A 24037-nucleotide genomic window follows, 5' to 3' on the forward strand; every position below is an offset into this window, starting at 1 on the left:
TGTGTCTATGTGTGGGTGAGGGATATGGGAGGTCTTACTAGGAGGACATAAAGACCACGAGAAATGAGGAGAATTTTGCGGTAGCCAGCAAAGAGGATAATAGACGTGGGACTTAAAGGAACTTTAGGTGTCACCAAAGACGACCACAGGCGAAGCGAAAGGCGCTTCTACTTTTAAAGCACTTAGTACATGATTTTTAAGGAAATATAGGGGCCTCCTATATTTCCGAGATTTTTTTAAGTATAACTAAGTGGATTTCTTAAGCAACTTTAGAGCCGCCAAAGAGGATTGTAGGTGTTGATTTTTAAGGAATTTTAGAAACCACAAAATGGACTAATGATATTGATATTTAAAAAAGTTTAGCTCCTCCCAGTTTCCTTATTTCAGGAGGAGGAGGATCTATGGAAGTACCATTTCGTTTCAGGAGAGGTCTATAGAACCACAAATGTTTTTAGAAAGGGTCTTTAGAAGATCTCCTTCTTCGTGAAAGGTTCCATAGAAGCAACCTTTATTTTAGAAAGGGTCTTTAGAACAATTCCTACTTTCAGAACGGGTCTGTAGACGGACCCTTCATTCAGAAAGGATCTATAGAAGTACTCTTCCGTACAGAAAGAGCACCCTTTTCTTTCAAAAAGGGCCTATTGGAGCACTCTTCCTTTCAGAAAGGTCACCCTTTTCATTCAAAAAGGATGGAAGCACCCTTTCTCTCAAAAAGGCCTTTGGAAGCATTCCTCCTTTCAGAAAGGGTATTTGGAAGCACAATTTTTTGAGAAATAATCTTCCGAATCACCCTTTCTTTCGAATAGGCCTTTCGAAGCTCCGTTTTTTCGAGAAAAGGTCTTTCGAAGCAACCTTTTTTAGAGAAAGGTTCTTTCGGAGCACCCTTTTTTGAGAATAGGCCTTTAGAAGCTCCATTTTATCGAGAATATGTCTTTCGAAGCACCATTTCTTTGAGAAAGGGTCTTCCGAACCTTTTTTTGAGAAAGTTTTCTTACTCAAAGAAAGGGTCTTCCGAAGCACCCTTTCTTTAAGAAAGGCACCCCTTCATTGAGAACGAGTCTTCCGAAGCACCCTTTCTTTGAGAAAGGGTCTTTCGAAGCATCTTTTCTTTGAGAAAGGGTCTTTTGAAGCATCCTTTTTTTGAGAAAGGGTCTTCCGAAGCATCCTTTCTTTGAGAACGGCTTTTCCGAAACACCCTTTCGTTGGGAAAGGGTGTTCAGGGGCAACCTTTCTTTGAGAATGGGTCTTCCGAAGCACCGTTTCTTTGAGAAAGACACCCTTTCTTTGAGAACGAGTCTTCTGGGGCATCCTTTCTTTGAGAAAGGGTCTTCCGAAGCATCCTTTCTTTGAGAAAGGGTCTTCCGAAACATCATTTCTTGGAGAAAGGGTTTTCCGAAACACCCTTTCTTTGAGAGTGGGTCTTCCGAAGCACCGTTTCTTTCAGAAATGCACCCTTCCTTTAAGAGCGAGTCTAACGAAGCACCCTTTCATTGAGAAACGATCTTCCGAATCACCCTTTATTTGAGAAAGGGTCTTCCGAAGCATCCTTTTTATAAAAAAAGGTTTTCCGAAACAATCTTTCGTTGGGAAATGCTTGAGAAAGCGTCTTCCAAAGCACCCTTTCTTTGAGAAAGGGTCTCCCGAAGCATCCTTTCTTTGAGAAATGGTCTTCCGAAGCACACTTTCGTTGAGAAAGGTTTTTCCGAAGAACCTTTTCTTTGAGAAAGGGTCCTTTGTTTCAGAAAGGGATATTTTATGCACCCTTTCGTTCAGTAAGGGTCTTTGGATGCACTCCTTTGTTTAGAAAGGGTCTATCGAAGCACCCATTTTTTCAGAGAGGGTCTATCGAAGCACCCCTTCTTAGAGGAAGTGTCTATCGAAGCACCCCTTCTTAGAGGAAGTGTCTATCGAAGCACCCCTTCTTTGAGGAAGTGTCTATCGAAGCACCCCTTCTTTGAGGAAGTGCCTATCGAAGCACCATTTCTTTGAGGAAGTGTCTATCGAAACACCCTTTCTTTGAGAAAGGGTCTATCGAAGCACTCCTTCTTTGAGGAAGTGTCTATCGAAGCACCCTTTCTTTGAGTAGGTGTCTATCGAAACACCCTTTCTTTAAGAAAGGGTCTATCGAAGCACCCCTTCTTTCAGAAAGGGTCTATCGAAGGATGCCTTTACTTCAGAAAGGGTCTATCGAAGGATGCCTTTACTTCAGAAAGGTTCTATCGAAGCACCCCTTCTTTCAGAAAGGGTCTATCAAAGCACCACTTATTTCAGAAAGGGTCTATCGAAGCACCACTTATTTCAGAAAGGGTCTATCGAAGCACCCCTTCTTTCAGAAAGGGTCTATCGAAGCACCACTTATTTCAGAAAGGGTCTATCGAAGCACCCCTTCTTTCAGAAAGGGTCTATCGAAGCACCCCTTCTTCCAGAAAGGGCCTTTGGAAGCACCCTTTCTTTCCGAAAGGGTATATCGAAGCACCCTTTCTTTCCGAAAGGGTATATCGAAGCTCCCTTTCTTTCCGAAAGGGTATATCGAAGCACCCTTTCTTTCCGAAAGGGTATATCGAAGCACCCTTTCTTTCCGAAAGGGTATATCGAAGCACCCTTTCTTTCCGAAAGGGTATATCGAAGCACCCTTTCTTTCCGAAAGGGTATATCGAAGCACCCTTTCTTTCCGAAAGGGTATATCGAAGCACCCTTTCTTTCCGAAAGGGTATATCGAAGCACCCTTTCTTTCCGAAAGGGTATATCGAAGCACCCTTTCTTTCCGAAAGGGTATATCGAAGCACCCTTTCCTTCCGAAAGGGTATATCCAAGCACCCTTTCTTTCCGAAAGGGTATATCGAAGCACCCTTTCTTTGAGAAAGGGTCTATCGAAGCACCCTTTCTTTGAGAAAGGGTCTATCGAAGCTCGCTTTCTTTGAGAAAGGGTCTATCGAAGCACCCTTTTTTTTGAGGAAGGGTCTATCGAAACACATTTTCTTTGAGAAAGGGTTTATCGCACCCTTTCTTTGAGAAAGGGTCAATCGAAGCACCCTTTCTTTGAGAAAGGGTCTATCGAAGCACCCTTTTTTTTGAGGAAGGGTCTATCGAAGCACCCCTTCTTTCAGAAAGGGGCTATCGAAGCTCCCGTTCTCTAAGGAAGGGCTTATCGAAGCACCCTTTCTTTCCGAAAGGGTATATCGAAGCACCCTTTCTTTCCGAAAGGGTATATCGAAGCACCCTTTCTTTCCGAAAGGGTATATCGAAGCACCCTTTCTTTCCGAAAGGGTATATCGAAGCACCCTTTCTTTCCGAAAGGGTATATCGAAGCACCCTTTCTTTCCGAAAGGGTATATCGAAGCACCCTTTCTTTCCGAAAGGGTATATCGAAGCACCCTTTCTTTCCGAAAGGGTATATCGAAGCACCCTTTCTTTCCGAAAGGGTATATCGAAGCACCCTTTCTTTCCGAAAGGGTATATCGAAGCACCCTTTCTTTCCGAAAGGGTATATCGAAGCACCCTTTCTTTCCGAAAGGGTATATCGAAGCACCCTTTCTTTCCGAAAGGGTATATCGAAGCACCCTTTCTTTCCGAAAGGGTATATCGAAGCACCCTTTCTTTCCGAAAGGGTATATCGAAGCACCCTTTCTTTCCGAAAGGGTATATCGAAGCACCCTTTCTTTCCGAAAGGGTATATCGAAGCACCGTTTCTTTCCGAAAGGGTATATCGACGCACCCTTTCTTTCCGAAAGGGTATATCGAAGCACCCTTTCTTTCCGAAAGGGTATATCGAAGCTCCCTTTCTTTCCGAAAGGGTATATCGAAGCACCCTTTCTTTCTGAAAGGGTATATCGAAGCACCCTTTCTTTCCGAAAGGGTGTATCGAAGCACCATTTCTTTCCGAAAGGGTCTATCGAAGCACCCCTTTTTTCAGAAAGGGTCTATCGAAGCACCCCTTCCTTCAGAAAGGGTATATCGAAGCACCCTTTATTTCCGAAAGGGTATATCGAAGCACCCTTTCTTTCCGAAAGGGTATATCGAAGCACCCATTCTTTCCGAAAGGGTATATCGAAGCACCCTTTCTTTCCGAAAGGGTATATCGAAGCTCCCTTTCTTTCCGAAAGGGTATATCGAAGCACCCTTTCTTTCCGAAAGGGTATATCGAAGCTCCCTTTCTTTCCGAAAGGGCCTTCAGAAGCATCCTTTCTTTAAGAAAGGGTCTATCGAAGCACCCCTTCTTTCAGAAAGGGTGTATCGAAGCACCATTTCTTTCCGAAAGGGTCTATCGAAGCACCCCTTCTTTCAAAAAGGGTCCATCGAAGCAACCTTCTTTCAGAAAGGGTCTATCGAAGCACCCCTTCTTTCAGAAAGGGTCTCTCGAAGCACCCCTTCTTTCAGAAAGGGTGTATCGAAGCACCCCTTCTTTTAGAAAGGGCCTATCGAAGCACCCCTTCTTTCAGAAAGGGTCTATCGAAGCACCCCTTCTTTTAGAAAGGGTCTATCGAAGCACCCCTTCTTCAGAAAGGGTCTATCGAAGCACCCCTTCTTTCTTCGGAAGCATGCTTTCTTTAGAAAGAAGATTCTTTGGAAGCAACCTTTCTTTCAGAAAGGGTCTTTGGAAGAAGCCTTTCGTTCTGAAAGGGTTTTTGGAAGCCGCCTTTTTTTCAGAAAGGTTTTAGGAAGCACCCTTTCTTTCAGAAAGGGTCTTTGAGAGCACCCTTTCTTCTTCAGAAAGCACACCTTTTTCGTCAGAAAGTCTCTTTGGAAGCTTTTAAAGAGTTTTAGGCAGCGTTCAAAGTGAACTATAGGTGTGGATTTTTTAAGGTTTTTGGCAGCGGTCAAAGTGGTCTATTGGCGTGGATATTTTCAAGATTTTTAGGAAGCGACTTAAAAGAACTATAACCGTGGATTTTTTAAAGATATTTTATTTTCATATTTTTTAAACAATTTTATAAACTACAAGTAAAACAAAATCGTCCAAGATTTAAAAAATTAAAAATTTCCCTTATGAGATACTTTTCAGATTTTAATATTTTTTTTCACACATAAAAATGTCCCTTGGAGGGAAATTTTTTTATCGAGAATTTCTTGACATCTCAAAATTATTTCAAGGTCTCAATGATTTTACAAGAAAGAATCTAATCAAATCATAAAAATTCCCCTTGAAGGGAAATTTTTTATAGAGAATTTTTTTGACATCTCAAAATTATTTCAAGGTCACAAAGATTTTACAAGAAAAATTATACATGTGTGTAGAAGATTTGTGTGCTGTGCTCTATTAGAATCCCCTCAAGGTCATGTTTTCTCCAAGAACCTTGACTTGATTTATGGGGACATATTTTTAATATTCTGTGTGTGTGTTTTTCTATATGTTTCGAAGGTTATCGTATCGTATCCACCATTTGCCCAAGTTAATATTTTGTTTAAGTTGCCACTGTGTATGTTTGTCTCCAAATGTTTTGTGTCACGGCACACAAAACATTAAAATATTTTGAATATTTTGTTTTAAAAAAAGTTTTTGTTTTGCATTTTTGTCGAAAGAAGTGAAATGAGTTGCCACGTCCGTCCATAACTAACCCAATAAATGTCACGATATTATCCAAAATTGTTTCTAACCGAAAGCTATTTTTTTCTTTTTTCCCCTTCCAAAATTTGAATTTTTGAAATGCTAAATCATGCTGCGCCATGCCACTGCTATCAATCCAAAAAAAACAAATACCAAATTTGCAAAATCCTGGTCCTGGTCCCAAAAAACACACAAAATTATTATTTTGCGGCATGCTATCCACCACCAAACATCACCAAAAAAATGCACGATTATACACAAATATTTATCTAAAAAATGGCTTATGCTGCTGCTCCTGCCTGAATGCCGACCAACCTCACCTGCCTCTGCCACCCTTGCCTCTCTGACTGGCTGGTGTGATTGAATTTTTTATACGAACGATCGATCAATCGAACAATTGCCTGGTCTATGGCCTGCCGTACCCCACCCCAAAAACATAGGCAGTAGACCACGCGATTTTTCGAGAGGAGCCTCGTACGATAGTCTAGCCGATGTAGATGCATTAAAGGCACCAAGAAATGCATTAGTTGGCAGCACACTTACACTACGTCCTGAAAGTCAATTAGAAGATCGTCCTTATTCCCGTCTCTCTGTAGCATCTAATCGTACCATCGGAGCACGCTCCACCACATCCTTAATGATGGAGGGCCGTGCACCTAAATCCATAGAGAAACCTGTCGTCATCCGTATGCTAAGATGCGTACAGGTTCAACGTAAGTGGTGAAAAAAATTCAAAATTTTGAAATGAAAAAAAAAAAACATTTTTTTGTGATATTTGATTTTTTATTTTTTGGTTTTGAATTTGAATATTTTTTTGATTTTTGTTCATGAAAAAAAAGAAAACCACAAACAACCACAAGTAGTGCTGTAGTAAAGGCTGTAGTGCTCCAGTATATCTTATAAATAATGCATATGAAATATTCACAGGCATATTTTCAAAACAATTTTTATTTAAACATTTTTATTACTCTTCCCCTTGTCTCCCTTAATTCTTTTGTGTGCCACCTTATATGTATGTTGTATGTGCAGCTGGCGAACCCGCCCATTTTGAAATACAGTACAAAGAAAAACCTGGCAAAGTTACTTGGCTAAAAGACAACAAACCCTTGGATGACGTGTTAGCCGATCGCATAACACAAACTGAAGCTCCAATGAATTCTTATCGTTTGGACATTAAAAATTGCAGGTAAGTTCGGGAAAGAGACGGAGAAAATATTAGAAAATAAATATTTTACCAAAAATATTTTTTGTCTGATTTCTAGTGAACGCGACAGTGGCGCTTACACTGCTAAGGCCAGCACTGGTGCTGAAGTCACCTCATGTACCGCACAATTGGCTGTAGGCCAAGGTAAGTTCAAATATGGGATATTTTATTTTTATAGCCCCAGTTTTGTGGCACGATGGGAAATTGAAATAACAGTTAAGACCAACGATAAGTCTCAAACGTAGTAGTATTTGGACTACACTATGGACATGTTTCAGAAATTATCTATAGAAGCATCCTTTCATTTAGAATAAATCTTTGGAAGCTTTCTTCCTTTTTAGGAACCCACAAGAAAAGTCTATAGAAGTATCCTTTATTTTTAATACTTATTCCGATCCTATTTCGATTCACCCTTTCGACAACCTATCCACCAATAGCTAAAAAATTGCTGATTAAATGCACCGAAGATAGTCTTTATAGTCCTGATAACAACGATATATTTTTTCCTGAGCAAGACGGTCTATATCGAAAACCCCTTTATTTCAGTAAGGGTCTCTAGAAGCACCCTTTCTTTCAGTAAGGGTCTCTAGAAGCACCCTTTCCTTCAGTAAGTTTCTCTAGACGCATCCTTTATTTCAGTAAGGATCTGTAGAAGCGCCCTTCTTTCAGTAGGGGTCTGTAGGAGCACCATTTCTTTTAGTAAGGGTCTGTAGAAGCACCCTTTCTTTCAAAATGAGTCTGTAGAAGCATCCTTTCTTTCAGGTTCTGTAGGAGCACCGATCTTTCAGAAAAGGTCCCTTGATGCACCCTTTTTTTAAGAAAGGGTCCATATAAGAATATACAGTAAAGGAGCTTGCGGAGCATCTACTCTACAGTAGACGACCCTATGGGCCATATACTCTACAGTAGACGACCCTATGGGCCATCTACTCTACAGTAGACGACCCTATGGGCCATCTACTCTACAGTAGACAACCCTATGGGCCATCTACTACACAGTAGACGACCCTATGGGCCATCTACTCTACAGTAGACGACCCTATGGGCCATCTACTCTACAGTAGACGACCCTATGGGCCATCTACTCTACAATAGACGACCCTATGGGCCATCTACTCTACAGTAGACGACCCCATGGGCCATCTACTCTACAGTAGACGACCCTATGGGCCATCTACTCTACAGTAGACGACCATATGGGCCATCTACTCTACAGTAGACGACCCTAAGTGTCTTCTTCTCTTCAGTAGGCGACCCTAAGGGCCATCAAATCTACAGTAGACAACCCTAAGGGCCATCCTCTCTACAGTAGACGACCCTAAGTGTCTTCTTCTCTTCAGTAGGCGACCCTAAGGGCCATCCTCTCTACAGTAGACAACCCTAAGGGCCATCCTCTCTACAGTAGACGACCCTAAGGGCCATCTATTCTACAGTAGACGGCCCTATGGGCCATCTACTCTACAGTAGACGGTCCTATGGGCCATCTACTCTACAGTAGACGACCCTAAGGGCCATCTACTCTACAGTAGACGACCCTAAGGGCCATCTACTCTACAGTAGACGACCCTAAGGGCCATCTACTCTACAGTAGACGACCCTAAGGGCCATCTACTCTACAGTAGACGACAATAAGGGCCATCTACTCTACAGTAGACGACCCTATGGGCCATCTACTCTACAGTAGACGACCCTAAGGGCCATCTACTCTACAGTAGACGACCCTATGGGCCATCTACTCTACAGTAGACGACCCTAAGGGCCATCAACTCTACAGTAGACGACCCTATGGGCCATCTACTCTACAGTAGACGACCCTATGGGCCATCTACTCTACAGTAGACGACCCTATGGGCCATCTACTCTACAGTAGACGACCCTATGGGCCATCTACTCTACAGTAGACGACCCTATGGGCCATCTACTCTACAGTAGACGACCCTAAGGGCCATCTACACTACAGTAGACGACCCTAAGGGCCATCTACTCTACAGTAGACGACCCTAAGGGCCATCTACTCTACAGTAGACGACCCTATGGGCCATCTACTCTACAGTAGACGACCCTATGGGCCATCTACTCTACAGTAGACGACCCTATGGGCCATCTACTCTACAGTAGACGACCCTAAGGGCCATCTACTCTACAGTAGACGACCCTAAGGGCCATCTACTCTACAGTAGACGACCCTAAGGGCCATCTACTCTACAGTAGACGACCCTAAGGGCCATCTACTCTACAGTAGACGACGCTATGGGCCATCTACTCTACAGTAGACGACCCTATGGGCCATCTACTCTACAGTAGACGACCCTATGGGCCATCTACTCTACAGTAGACGACCCTAAGGGCCATCTACTCTACAGTAGACGACCCTAAGGGCCATCTACTCTACAGTAGACGACCCTATGGGCCATCTACTCTACAGTAGACGACCCTATGGGCCATCTACTCTACAGTAGACGACCCTATGGGTCATCTACTCTACAGTAGACGACCATATGGACAATCTACTCTACCGTAGATAACCTTGAAGCCCCCCTACTCTGCAGTAGATGACCCTAAGGGCCATCTACTCTACAGTAGACGACCCTATGGTCCATCTACTCTACAGTAGACGACCCTAAGGGCCATCTACTCTACAGTAGACGACCCTAAGGGCCATCTACTCTACAGTAGACGACCCCAAGGGCCATCTACTCTACAGTAGACGACCCTAAGGGCCATCTACTCTACAGTAGACGACCCTAAGGGCCATCTACTCTACAGTAGACGACCCTAAGGGCCACCTACTCTACAGTAGACGACCCTAAGGGCCATCTACTCTACAGTAGACGACCCTAAGGGCCATCTACTCTACAGTAGACGACCCTAAGGGCCATCTACTCTACAGTAGACGACCCTAAGGGCCATCTACTCTACAGTAGACGACCCTAAGGGCCATCTACTCTACAGTAGACGACCCTAAGGGCCATCTACTCAACAGTAGACGACCTTAAGGGCCATCTTCTCTACAGTAGACGACCCTAAAAGCCATCTACTCTACAGTAGACGACCCTAAGGACTATCTACTCTACAGTAGACGACCCTATGGGCCATCTACTCTACAGTAGACGACCCTAAGGGCCATCTACTCTACAGTAGACGACCCTAAGGGCCATCTACTCTACAGTAGACGACCCTATGGGCCATCTACTCTACAGTAGACGACTATATGGGCCATCTACTCTACAGTAGACGACCCTATGGGCCATCTACTCTACAGTAGACGACCCTATGGGCCATCTACTCTACAGTAGACGACCCTATGGGCCATCTACTCTACAGTAGACGACCCTAAGGGCCATCTACTCTACAGTGGACGACCCTATGGGCCATCTACTCTACAGTAGACGACCCAAAGGGCCATATATTCTACAGTAGACGACCCTAAGGGCCATCTACTCTACAGTAGACGACCCTATGGGCCATCTACTCTACAGTAGACGACCCTATGGGCCATCTACTCTACAGTAGACGACCCTTAGAGGGGCCATTTTCTTTACAGTAGACGACCCTAAGGGCCATTTTCTTTACAGTAGACGACCCATCTACTTTACAGTAGACGACCCTAAGAGCCATCTACTTTACAGTAGACGACCCTAAGAGCCATCTACTTTACAGTAGACGACCCTAAGGGCCATCTACTTTACAGTATACGACCCTAAGGGCCACCTACTCTACAGTAGACGACCCTAAGGGCATCTACTTCACAGTAGACGACCCTTAGAGCCATCTACTTTACAGCAGACGACCCTAAGGGCCACCTAATCTACAGTAGACGACCCTAAGGGCCATTTTCTTTACAGTAGACGACCCTAAGGGCCATCTACTTTACAGCAGACGACCCTAAGAGCCAACTACTTTACAGCAGACGACCCAAAGGGCCATCTACTCTACAGTAGACGACCCAAAGGGCCATCTACTCTACAGTAGACGACCCAAAGGGCCATCTACTCTACAGTAGACGACCCAAAGGGCCATCTACTCTACAGTAGACGACCCAAAGGGCCATCTACTCTACAGTAGACGACCCAAAGGGCCATCTACTCTACAGTAGACGACCCAAAGGGCCATCTACTCTACAGTAGACGACCCAAAGGGCCATCTACTCTACAGTAGACGACCCAAAGGGCCATCTACTCTACAGTAGACGACCCAAAGGGCCATCTACTCTACAGTAGACGACCCAAAGGGCCATCTACTCTACAGTAGACGACCCAAAGGGCCATCTACTCTACAGTAGACGACCCAAAGGGCCATCTACTCTACAGTAGACGACCCAAAGGGCCATCTACTCTACAGTAGACGACCCAAAGGGCCATCTACTCTACAGTAGACGACCCAAAGGGCCATCTACTCTACAGTAGACGACCCAAAGGGCCATCTACTCTACAGTAGACGACCCAAAGGGCCATCTACTCTACAGTAGACGACCCAAAGGGCCATCTACTCTACAGTTGGCGACCCAAAGGGCCATCTACTCTACAGTAGACGACCCAAAGGGCCATCTACTCTACAGTAGACGACCCAAAGGGCCATCTACTCTACAGTAGACGACCCAAAGGGCCATCTACTCTACAGTAGACGACCCAAAGGGCCATCTACTCTACAGTAGACGACCCAAAGGGCCATCTACTCTACAGTAGACGACCCAAAGGGCCATCTACTCTACAACAGACGACCCAAAGGGCCATCTACTCTACAGTAGACGACCCAAAGGGCCATCTACTCTACAGTAGACGACCCAAAGGGCCATCTACTTTACAACAGACGACCCTAAGGGCCATCTACTGTAAAGTAGATGGCCCCTAGGGTCGTCTGCTGTAAAGTAGTTGACGACCCAAAGGGCCATCTACTCTACAGTAGACGACCCAAAGGGCCATCTACTCTACAGTAGACGACCCAAAGGGCCATCTACTCTACAGTAGACGACCCTATGGGCCATCTTCTCTACAGTAGACGACCCTGTGGGCCATCTAATCTAGAGTATACGACCCTATGGGCCATCTACTCTACAGTAGACGACCCTAAGGGCCATCTCCTCTACAGTAGACGACCCTAAGGGCCATCAACTCTACAGTAGACGACCCTAAGGGCCATCAACTCTACAGTAGACGATCCTAAGGGCCATCTACTCTACAGTAGACGACCATATGGAAAATCTACTCTACAGTAGACGACCCTAAGGGTCATCTACTCTACAGTAGACGACCCTATGGGCCATCTACTCTACAGTAGACGACCCTATGGGCCATCTACTCTACAGTAGACGACCCTATAGACCATCTACTCTACAGTAGACGACCCTATGGGCCATCTACTCTACAGTAGACGACCCTATGGGCAATCTACTCTACAGTAGACGACCCTATGGGCCATCTACTCTACAGTAGACGACCCTATGGGCCATCTACTCTACAGTAGACGACCCTATGGGCCATCTACTTCACAGTAGACGACCCTATGGACCATCTACTCTACAGTAGACGACCCTATGGGCCATCTACTCTACAGTAGACGACCCTATGGGCCATCTACTCTACAGTAGACGACCCTAAGGGCCATCTACTCTACAGTAGACGACTCTAAGGGCCATCTACTCTACAGTAGACAACCCTAAGGGCCATCTACTCTACAGTAGACTACCCTATGGACTATCTACTCTACAGTAGACGACCCTTGAGCATATCTACTCTGCTGCAGACGACCTTGGGAGCCATCTGTTAACGGTAGACGACTTTGTGGGTCCTCTGTTATGCAGTAGACAACCCTGTGGGCCATCTACTCTACGGTATATGACCCTACGAATCATATATTCCATATTAGACGAGCCTTTTGAATAAAATTCCATAATTCCTGACCTAACTTTGTTTTTTTCCTATTTCAGCTGCTGGCCACGATGAAAGCCAAACAAATGTGGCACCCATTTTCCTTTGCAGCCTTAAGGATGCTGAGATGCTGGAAAGTACCCAGTTCCGTTTCTTGATTAAAATTATGGGCGATCCTAAGCCCAAAGTGCAATTGTAAGTAAAAATAAACAAATCTTGTGGTCCTCTCGCTTGAATCAAACCATTCTCCTTTCCTTTTCTGCTGCAGCTACAAGGACGGACAAGAAATTTTGGAGTCGGATCGCATTAATATTGTGCGTGAGAAAGACTACTTGGGTTACTATGAGTTGGTAATCAATGAGGTTTACAAGGAAGATGCTGGCGCCTATATGTGCAAGGCTGTCAATAAGTTTGGTGAAGCCTTGTGTGAGGCCCAGGTGACCACTGTGGGTAAGTACGACAACAGAACGATATCTCCCCGTCTTCATAGAGAACATATTTATTTATTTTCCTTTCACCCACAGAGGACAAAAATCCCTTCGGCTCATTGGCCGGCCAGATTCTGCAACCCGGCGAAAAGCCCGTCTTCCAATGGAAACGCAATGGCGCTCCCTTCGACCCCGAGGAACGTTTCAAGGTTTTGTTCGGCGAAGACGAAGATTCCCTTGCCCTGGTATTCCAACATGTCAAGCCCGAGGATGCTGGCATCTACACTTGCGTTGCACAAACCACTACTGGTAATATCTCCTGTAGTGCTGAGCTTTCGGTTCAAGGCTCTGTACAGACTCTGTACCGGGAACCCGAAAAGCCCACCTTGGTCATTGAACATCGTGAAGCTAACACGCACGTAGGAGGCACTGCCATATTGGAAATGCAATGCAAGGGTTTCCCCAAACCAGCTGTGCAGGTCAAACACGAGGGCCAAGTTGTGGAAATCGACGATCGCCACAAGTTCTTGTACGAGAGTGATGAAAGTATGTCTTTGCTCATTAAGAATGCCACCACCGAAGATGCTGGTCTCTACACCATTCACGCCATGAATGAATTGGGCGAAGATAGTTCGGAGATCACTTTGGTGGTTAAGGCACCACCCAAAATTAAGAAAGTCAAAGACATAGTTTGCAATGTCGAGGAGACGGTGAGAGTTGAAGTTGAGGTTGAGGGTTATCCCAAGCCCATATTGAATCTCACCAACAATGGTAAGGATATTACCACCGAGAAGAATGTTAAGATCAGCTCCACCATTATCGGAAAGAGCACGGAAAAGGTCACCATTGAAATTGAGAAGATCAAATTGTCTCAATCGGGTAACTTCTCATTGAGAGCTACCAATGATTTGAGTCAAACCTCGGAATACTGGAATTGCACGGTTCATTCCAAGCCGGTGTTTGTCAAGTCCTTGGAGGAGGAATATGTTCATGGTGAAAAGGAAACGGTGCTGATGAGTTGCCGTATTGATGCCTATCCCGAGGCTAAACTGACCTGGTATCAAGAGGGCAAGCAAATCACCATTGATAACAAGAAATATTCGGTAATTCAAGATGGCAATTCGTATACCTTGAAGATCACGGGTGTAACTCGTGTCGATGCTGGTTCATATTCAGTTAAGGCTGAGAATGAACATGGTTCCAACACCAGCAATACCAATTTGCTTATTAAGTGTACTCCTGAGATTACCCAGAGCTTGAGGAACATCATTGTAACGGAGGGTGATACCGATGTTACGCTCAATGTGGCCGTGGATGCCTATCCCAAACCGGGTATTAAATGGTACATTGATGGCATTGAAATCGATGAGAAGCGCAATGAGTTCCGTCGCCAAGAGGATGGTAATGACTATAAATTGATTATGAAACAGGTTACCACCGCCCTGCAGGGTACCTACAGTGTGGTCATTATGAATGATTACGGTAAACTGCAGAATGAGTGTATTGTCACGGTGAACTGTAAGTATGGCATTGAGAATATGGGATGGGTGACTGCTATTAATATCCTTTTTTCCTCCCAGGCAAACCCAAGATCAAGAAACAATTGAAAGACATTGAAATCGAGGAAGGTAAAACCCTTACTTTGGAAACTGAAATATATTCCGAACCCGAGGCCACTGTCAAATGGTTCTACAACAATCAAGAATGTTCGGCTGATGCCCGTTTGAAGATTACCCACGACACTAAACGTTATGAGGAATATAATTTGACCTTGAATTTGGTCAAGCCCCAGGATACGGGTGTCTATGAGGTTCGTGCCAAGAATTTGGTGGGCGAAAGTGTTTCCAAGTGTCAAGTTAATGTTTTGAGTAAGTTTTTCATCTGAAATTAACCGACAATAAGTGATAACTATTGTTCTTTTCTTCCATAGCTCAACCTGAAATCGATCATGTGGATATCATGGAAATGCACACCTATGAATCGGTGCCTTTGAAATATGAGGTCATTGCACATGGCATACCCAAACCAGAGGCCATTTGGTATCACGATGGCAAAGAAGTTAAACCTGATGCCAATACCGCTATTATTGTTGATGGGGTAAGTAGGAAGAAGAAGACAATTTTTTAAACTTTGGAAAATCGAAGTACCATGATCTTTCATTGTCAAAAGCTAAAAAATCTAAAATTATAGTAGTCCCAAAAATTTTGGAATATCAACGTGTCTGTTTATCTTTGGGAGCTCGAATAGAGGTTTAGAAATTCAATTCTATTACGGCCCGAAAAAAGCTCTAAATTAAGGCTCATTGTGATCCAAAAAAGTTTAAAAATCCTCGGTTATTATGGTCCATAAGCTATAAGAATCCAAAATTCTGCGGATTTTTGGGTGTTTTAAAACACTTAAGAATATTAAGGCTTTTGTGGAGCTTTAAAAGTTCTCAAAAAGCTTTAGAATATTGGCGATTTCTGTTGATCTTTGTTTGTTCTCAAAAAGCTTTAGAATAACAAAGTTTCTGTGGAGCTTTTGGTGCTCTAAAAAGCTTTAGAATTTCAAGGTTTATGTATAGTTGTTCTCAAAAAGATTTAGAATTTCAAGATTGCTTTAGGTAATTTGGTCATTATGGTGTTCAACGCTTTTAAAATTTACCTTCATTGTAGTGTTAGAAGCTTAAAAAATACGTTAATTTTTTGAAAATTTAACCGAAGGTCATCCTTATGGCCTTGATAAGGACAACTCCTCTGAGTACCTCGCACCGCATGTTCATTGTAAGCTAAAAGCTTTAAAAATACACAGTGATTTTTAAAAGCTTTAAAAATCTAAGTTCATTTTGGCGTTAGCAGCTTTAAAATCCATATTCTTAAAGCTCTAAAACCAACCTTACGTAAAGCTTTAAGAAATTCACGTTGCAACAACTTTTAAATATACACGTTGCAAAAATCTTCAAAAAATCCACGTTCAAAAAAGTTAAAAAATCCACGTTCCAAAAAACTTGAAAATTCCGCTTTTACTGTGGTCCTAAAACACTTTAAAAATTCAAGTTTATTGTGGTCCTAAAAGCTTAAAAAATCTTCGTTTCAAAAAGCTTTAAAAATCCATTTTCTACGTGGCTTCAAAAAGCTTTAAAAGTCCACGTTCAAGAGCTTTTAAAACTTGACATTCCATTTTAATAGCTTTAAAACATGACATTCCAAAAGCTTTGAAAATTTACTTCCCAAAGCTTTAAAAATGCTCGTTCTAAGAACTTTAAAATCCACGTTTTAAAAGCTTTAAAATTCAGGTCCCAAAAGCTTTAAAATGCAATAAAACATTCAGGTTTCAAAAAGCTTTGAACAATTCACGTTTCAAAAAACATTCAGAAAAAACTTTAAAAATTCACGTTTATTGAGGTATTAACGCTTTAAACAAATCCTCGTTCCAAAAAGCTTTAAAAATCCTCTTTTCAAATAGTTTTAAAAAATCCACGTTCTTGAAAACTTTAAAAGAATCCTCGTTCCAAAACAGCTTTACAAATCCACGTTCTATGTGGCTTCGAAAAGCTTTAAAAGTCCGCGTTTGTGGTTTTAAAAGCTTTTAAAACTGGACGTTCCAATAACTGACTTTCATTCATGATCTAATAGCTTTAAAACATGACCTTCCAAAAGCTTAAAAAATCAACGTTTACAAGCATTAAAAATCTACGTTCTTTGTGGCTTCAAAAGACTTTAAAAAGTCCACGTTCCAAAAGCTTTAGAAATCCTCGTTCCAAGAGCTTTAAAATCCACATTTTAAACGATTTAAAATCCACGTTCCAAAAGCTTTAAAATACAATAAAACATTCACGTTTCAAAAAGCTTTGAACAATTCACGTTTCACATTTGCTTTAAACAAATCTTCGTCCCAAAAAGCTTTAAAAAATCCTCATTTTAAAAAGTTTTAAAAATCCACGTTCCAGAATACTTTAAAAAATCCTCGTTCCAAAAAGCTTTAAAAATGCCTCATTTCAAAAAGTTTTAAAAAATCCACGTTCCAGAATACTTTAAAAAAATCCTCGTTCCAAAAAAGCTTTAAAAATCCACGTCCTAAAAAGCTTTAAAAATCCACGTTCTAAGTGGCATCAAAATGCTTTAAAAGTCCATGTTTGTGGTTTCAGAAGCTTTCAAAAATAGACGTTCCAAAACTGACTTTCATTCATGTTCTAATAGCTTTAAAACATGACCTTCCAAAAGCTTTAACAATCTACGTTCAATAGCTTTAAAATTCAACGTTCCAAAAGCTTTAAAAATCCTCGTTCAAAGAGCTTTAAAATCCACATTTCAAAAGCTTTAAAATCCACGTTCCAAAAGGTTTAAAATAAAATAAAGCATTCACGTTACAAAACGCTTTAAATAATCGACGTTTAAAAAGCTTTAAACCAATTCATGTTTAATACAATTCAAGTTTCTAAAAGCTTGAAAAAAATCACGCTCCCTAAAGCTTTGAAAAAAACTTAAAAAATCCATGATTTATTTTTGAAACAAAAGCTTCCAAAAACCCTTTTTTTAAAATCCACGTTTATTTTGGAAACAAAAGCTTCCAAAAACCTCTTTTAAAAATCCACGTTTATTTTGGAAATAAAAAACTTCCAAAAACCTTTTTTTAAAAATCCACGTTCAAAAACTTTTTTGAAAAACCACGTTTATTTTGGAAACCAAAGCTTCCAAAAACATGTTTTAAAATCCACGTTTATTTTGGAAACAAAAGCTTCCAAAAACATGTTTTAAAATCCACGTTTATTTTGGAAACAAAAGCATCCACAAACTTGTTTTAAGAGCCACGCTTGTTTTGTAAACAAAAGCTTCCAAAAACCTTTTTTTAAAAATCCACGTTTATTTTGGAATCAAAAGCTTCCAAAAACGTTTTTTTTTTAATCCACGTTTATTTTGGAAACAAAAGCTTCCAAAAACCGTATTTTTTTAAATCCACGTTTATTTTGGAAACAAAAGCTTCCAAAAACCTTATTTTTTTAAATCCACGTTTATTTTGGAAACAAAACTTCCAAAAACCTTTTTTTAAATCCACATTCATTTTGGAAACAAAAGCTTCCAAAAACCTTTTTTAAAAATCCACGTTTATTTTGGAAACAAAAGCTTCCAAAAACATGTTTAAAAATCCACGTTTATTTTGGAAACAAAAGCTTCCAAAAACCTTTTTTTTTTAATCTGCGTTTATTTTGGAAACAAAAGCTTCCAAAACACTTTTTTAAAAATCCACGTTTATTTCGGAAACAAAAGCTTCCAAAAACGTTTTTTTTAAAAATCCACGTTTATTTTGGAAACAAAAGCTTCCAAAAACTTTTTGTTAAAAATCCACATTTATTTTGGAAACAAAAGCTTCCAAAAACCTTTTTTAAAAATCCACGTTTTTTTAAAAATCCACTTTTATTTTGGAAATAAAAGCTTCCAAAAACCTTTTTTAAAAATCCACTTTTATTTTGGAAACAAAAGTTTCCAACATTTTTTTTTAAATACACGTTTATTTTGTAAACAAAAGCTTTCAAAACCCTTTTTTAAAAATCCACGTTTATTTTGGAAACAAAAGCTTCCAAAAACCTTTTTTAAAAATCCACGTTTATTTTGGAAACAAAAGCTTCCAAAAACCTTTTTTAAAAATCCACTTTTATTTTGGAAACAAAAGTTTGTTTTGTAAACAAAAACTTTATTTTAGAAACAAAAGCTCTTCAAAACTTTTTTAAGAATCCACGTTTATTTTGTAAACAAAAGCTTCCAAAAACTTTTATAACAGTCCACGCTTTTTTGGAAAGAAAAGGTTTCAAAAATCTCTTGTAAAATCCACGTTTATTTTGAAATTAAAAGCTTCCAAAATCTCTTTTAAAAATCCACGTTTATTTTAGTCCGAAAAGCTTCCAAAATCCCTTTTAAAATCGACGTTTATTTTGGAATGAAAAGCTTTAACAAATCTCTTTAAAAAATCCACGTTTATTTTAGTCCCAAAAAGCTACCAAAAATCTCTTTTAAAAATCTACGTTTATTTTAGTCCCAAAAGCTACCAAAAATCTCTTTTAAAAATCCACGTTTATTTTAGTCCGAAAAGCTTCCAAAAATCTCTTTTAAAAATTTACGTTTATTTTAGTCTGAGAAGCTTCCAAAAATCTCTTTTAAAAATCCACGTTTATTTTAGTCCGAAAAGCTTCCAAAAATCTCTTTTAAAAATGCACGCTTATTTTAGTCCGAAAAGCTTCCAAAAATCTCTTTTAAAAATCCACGTTTATTTTAATCCGAAAAGCTTCCGAAAATCTCTTTTAAAAAATCCACGTTTATTTTCAAAATCTCTTTTAAAAAGCTACGTTTATTGTAGTCCGAAAAGCTCCCAAAAAGTTTTCAAAAATCTCTTTTAAAAATCTACGTTTATTTTAGTCCCAATAACTACTAAAAATCTATTTCAAAAGTTAACGTTTTTTTAGTCCTAAGCGCTTTTAAAAATCCACGTTTGTTTTAGTCTGAAAAGCTTCCAAAAATCTCTTTTAAAATCCACTTTTATTTTAGTCTGAAAAGCTTCCAAAAATCTCTTTAAAAATCCACGTTTATTTTAATCCGAAAAGCTTCCAAAAATCTCTTTTAAAAATCCACTTTTATTTTAGTCCGAAAAGCTTCCAAAAATCACTTTTAAAAATCCATTTTTATTTTAGTCCAAAAAGCTTCCAAAAATTTATTTTAAAAATCCACGTTTATTTTAGTCTGAGAAGCTTTCAAAAATCTCGTTTAAAAACCCACGTTTATTTTAACCCCAAAGCTACTAAAAATCTCTTTTAAGAACCGACGTTCATTTCAGTCCCAAAAGCTTCTAAAAATCTCTTTTAAAAATCCACGTTTATTTTAGTCCGAGAAGCTTTCAAAAATTTCTTTTCCAAACCCACTTTATTTTAGTCCCAAAAGCTTCCAAAAATATCTTTAAAAATGCACGTTTTTTAATCCAAAAAGCTTCAAAAAATTTCTGTTAAAAATTCACATTTTTTTGGTCCAAGAAGCTTTCAAAAATCTCTTTTAAAAATCTAAGTTTATTTTAGTCCCAAAAGCTTCCAAATATCTCTTTTAAAAATCCACTTTTATTTTAGTCCCAAAAGCTTCCAAAAATTTCTTCAAAAAAATCCACGTTTATTTTAGCCCGAAAAGCTTCCAAAAATCTCTTTTAAAAATCCACGTTTATTCTAGTCGCAAAAGCTTCCAAAAATCTCTTTTAAAAATCCACGTTTATTCTAGTCGCAAAAGCTTCCAAAAATCTCTTTTAAAAATCCACGTTTATTTTAGTCCCAAAAGCTTCAAAAAATCCACGTTTATTTTAGCCCGAAAAGCTTCCAAAAATCTCTTTTAAAAATTCACGTTTATTTTGGTCGCAAAAGCTTTCAAATATCTCTTTTACAATTTCTTTTCAAAAATCCACGTTTATTTTCGTCCAAAAAGCTTTCAAAAAACTCTTTTAACTCTTTAAAAATCCACGTTTATTGCAATCTTCGATGGCTCCCATAAAGCTCTTTAGAAATTCACTGTTATTGTGGTCTTTGATGCTCCCAAAAGCTTTTTTAGAAATCCCCTTTTTTGTAGGTTTCTTTGGGCCTTAGGATGTCTCTAAAAATCTTTAAAATATCCACGTTTATATGAGAATTAGACTGCCATTAAAGATCTCTAAAAAATTAACGTTTTTCTTGGCCTTATGCTGCCTCTAAACATCTTTAAAGAATCCGCGCTTATTTAGACCTTAGGGTGCTTCTACAGATCTTTGGAAAATCCACTTTTGTTTAGGCATTAGGCTGTCTCTAAAAAATCTTATCTACGTTTTTTGTAGCTTTAAAAGCTCCCGAAAAGCTTTTTTTAAATTAAATTTATAGTTATTAATTATTAATTTCGTTCCATTTCTTGCAGGATAAATATCGTTTAGAAAAGAAATCCCTTAAATTGGAAGATGCCGGTACCTATAAGGTTGTCATCAAGAACAAGGTGGGCGAAAAGTCCCATCAAGGTGTTCTTTCATTGTCGGGTAAGAAATATCAAATTCAAATATTTAAAAAGTGTTTAACTATTTTAAACTCTCTTTTAGGTGTTGCCGAATATCGCAAACCCATTGTCAAGAAGGGTCTTGTTGATATCAGTACTCACAAGGGTAAGCCTCTGCATTTGCCAGTGGTCTTTACCGCTGATCCTGAACCAAAAATGCAATGGCTTAAGGATGGTAAACCCATTGATGCCAATGATCATCACATTAAGATTAGTGTGGATAAGAAAGAATTGCAACATGGTTTGGTTGAGTACACTTGCACTTTGAACATTGATGAAAGTAAGTTGGAGCTAAAATAATAATAAATTTTGAATATTAAAAAAAATATTTCTTATTTCAGCCATCCATGAGGATAATGGCCGCTATGAGCTGCAATTGGAAAACAAATATGGCAAGGTCAATGTTGCTTGCTTTGCTGATATCTTGTCCAAACCTGAAATTATTGGCCTCAAGGATCAAGGTTGCATGCCGGGACAAACCGTGTGCTTTGATGTCGTTGTCAAGGCCAATCCTAAACCTAAAGTTACCTGGAGCCGTGGTAATGAGAATTTGTGCAATAATGAAAATTGCGAGGTAATTGCCGATGTTGATGCCAACAAATATCGTTTGGTCTTCCAAACGGTGGGCTCCAATGATGGTGGCACTTACACCTTGACTGCTGTCAATAATGAGGGCACCACAGCCCAGGACTTCAAACTTAATGTGCATGGTAAGTAGAATGGAGCAATGAACATTTAAGAAATCTTCGAGGAAACTTCTAGTAGCCATTGCCATTGGCTGAAAATTGAAAAAGGTCCACAATATTGTGATGGCTTCTAACGCCATCTACATTTCAGATTTAATACTATTTTATTTAATTTAATTTAAAGATACGGTCAATGAAAAGCGCGATGAGTAATCGAAAACTATTTTAAAAAGATTTCAGAATTTTTCGTTGGAATATTGTAAAAATCTTTTTAAATTTGACATATAGATGGCGTTCTATTATACAATATTATAATACCCAAGGAAGCCCTCCATATGTCAAATTAAAACGAGGAGACACATAAACTGTTGAGCCTACCTATAGGCAGAATATTTAAAGAAATTAATATTTTTGCTGTGAAATATCTTTCACATCGAGCCCATGAGATCGGATTTTATGTATTAATTAATATTTTCCTTCGCAGTTGAGAAGCCCACCTTCATTACACCACCCGAAGATAAGGTCGTACACGATTATCATCCAGCTTTGACTGAAGTCGTGGTACATGGTGTACCATTGCCTAAAGTGGAATGGACCAAGGATGGTAAACCGATTGATGTTAATGCCAAGGATAAGGCTAGCGGAGAAACATTGTATCGCATTAGCCACAAAACTGTGGCCAGTGATCAAATTGCCAGCGAATTTGAGGTATTACATTTCAATTTGAATGATGTAGCCAAGTATGCTGCTGTGGCCACCAATGATATTGGCACCACTGAGGCACCGTTCAAGTTGACCATGATGGAGCTTTCACCTGTGTTTGTCAAGAATTTGGAACCCGCCAAGGAGGTGCATGAAACCGAACCCTTGGTATTGCAATGTGTTGTGGATGGTAGTCCATTGCCAGTCATCCAGTGGTACAAGGATAACGAAGAAGTTAAGCCAACCGGACAGTAAGTAGTTGCTTTTCAGGAAATGGGGGAAATTTTTACTAATTAGTCTCTCCTTGGTTTAGTATTAAAATCAGCACCACACCTCAGGGTTTGTGTACATTGGAAATTGAACAATGTTCACCCAATGATTCGGGTGCCTATAAACTGGCCATTACCAATGAGCATGGCAAGAAGGTGGCCTTGTGTGCTGTGGCTGTTAGTCGTAAGTATCCTGCAAAGCGTGTTACATTTTTTGGGATCTAATTTTAATTTGTGTTTTTTGCAGCCAAACCCTTGACTCCCAGCTTTGTCAAGCATATTGAAGATCAAAAGATCACCGTTGGTGAGCCCTTGAAATTGGAAGCCACCGTGGTTGGTTTCCCTGCCCCTGAAATCAAGTGGTACAAGGATGAGGTCTTGTTGCGCCCCAGCCAGGCCATCAACTTCATTAACAATCCCAATGGTCAAATTGGTATTAGGTAGGTATTTTCCAGAAGATTTATTTCAGACTTAGGCTGCCTATAAAAATCTTTAAAAAATCCACGTCTGTTTGGGCCTTAGGCTGCCTCTAAAAATCTTTAAAAAATCCACGTCTGGTTGGGCCTTAGGCTGCCTATAAAAATCTTTAAAAAATCCACGTCTGTTTGGGCCTTAGGCTGCCTCTAAAAATCTTTAAAAAATCCACGTCTGGTTGGGCCTTAGGCTGCCTATAAAAATCTTTAAAAAATCCACGTCTGTTTGGGCCTTAGGCTGCCTCTAAAAATCTTTAAAAAATCCACGTTTATTTGGGGCTTAGACTGCCTCTAAAAATCTTTAAAAAATCCACGTCTGGTTGGGCCTTAGGCTGCCTCTAAAAATCTTAAAAAAATCCACGTCTGGTTGGGCCTTAGGCTGCCTCTAAAAATCTTAAAAAAATCCACGTCTGGTTGGGCCTTAGGCTGCATCTAAAAATCTTTAAAAATTCCATGTCTAGTTGGGCCTTAGGCTGCCTCTAAAAATCTTTAAAAAATCCATGTCTAGTTGGGCCTTAGGCTGCCTCTAAATATCTTTAAAAAATCCACGTCTAGTTGGGCCTTAGGCTGCCTCTTAAAATCTTTAAAAATCCACGTCTAGTTGGCCTTAGGCTGCCTCTAAAAATCTTTAAAAAATCCTGGTCTAGTTGGGCCTCAGGCTGCCTCTAAATTTTTTTAAAAAATCCACGTCTAGTTGGTCCTTAGGCTGCCTCTAAAAATCTTTAAAAAATCCACGTCTAGTTGGGCCTTAGGCTGCCTCTAAAAATCTTTAAAAATCCACGTTTATTTGGGCCTTAGGCTGTCTCTAAAAATCTTTAAAAATCCACGTTTATTTGGGC

At 40.1% G+C, this 24037-nt stretch overlaps 1 protein-coding gene across 2 annotated transcripts in view; it reads left to right on the forward strand.

The window, feature by feature from the left end:
* Obsc (Obscurin) overlaps positions 1-24037 on the forward strand; it is a 132180-nt gene that overhangs the window by 88985 nt on the left and 19158 nt on the right. For both annotated transcript variants that reach the window (XM_073957013.1, XM_073957014.1), the window contains 14 exons: positions 5986-6258; positions 6575-6731; positions 6808-6893; positions 12676-12811; positions 12885-13066; positions 13141-14562; positions 14625-14912; positions 14975-15141; positions 20937-21051; positions 21112-21348; positions 21410-21778; positions 22239-22707; positions 22770-22909; positions 22973-23165. In XM_073957013.1, the coding sequence (XP_073813114.1) occupies positions 5986-6258; positions 6575-6731; positions 6808-6893; positions 12676-12811; positions 12885-13066; positions 13141-14562; positions 14625-14912; positions 14975-15141; positions 20937-21051; positions 21112-21348; positions 21410-21778; positions 22239-22707; positions 22770-22909; positions 22973-23165 (4234 nt within the window). The remainder of the gene's footprint in view (positions 1-5985; positions 6259-6574; positions 6732-6807; positions 6894-12675; positions 12812-12884; positions 13067-13140; positions 14563-14624; positions 14913-14974; positions 15142-20936; positions 21052-21111; positions 21349-21409; positions 21779-22238; positions 22708-22769; positions 22910-22972; positions 23166-24037) is intronic.

The sequence above is a fragment of the Musca autumnalis genome, unplaced genomic scaffold (assembly GCF_047663935.1).
Source record: "Musca autumnalis isolate F117 unplaced genomic scaffold, ASM4766393v1 scaffold_5, whole genome shotgun sequence".
NCBI classification, from domain to species: Eukaryota; Metazoa; Arthropoda; class Insecta; order Diptera; family Muscidae; genus Musca; species Musca autumnalis.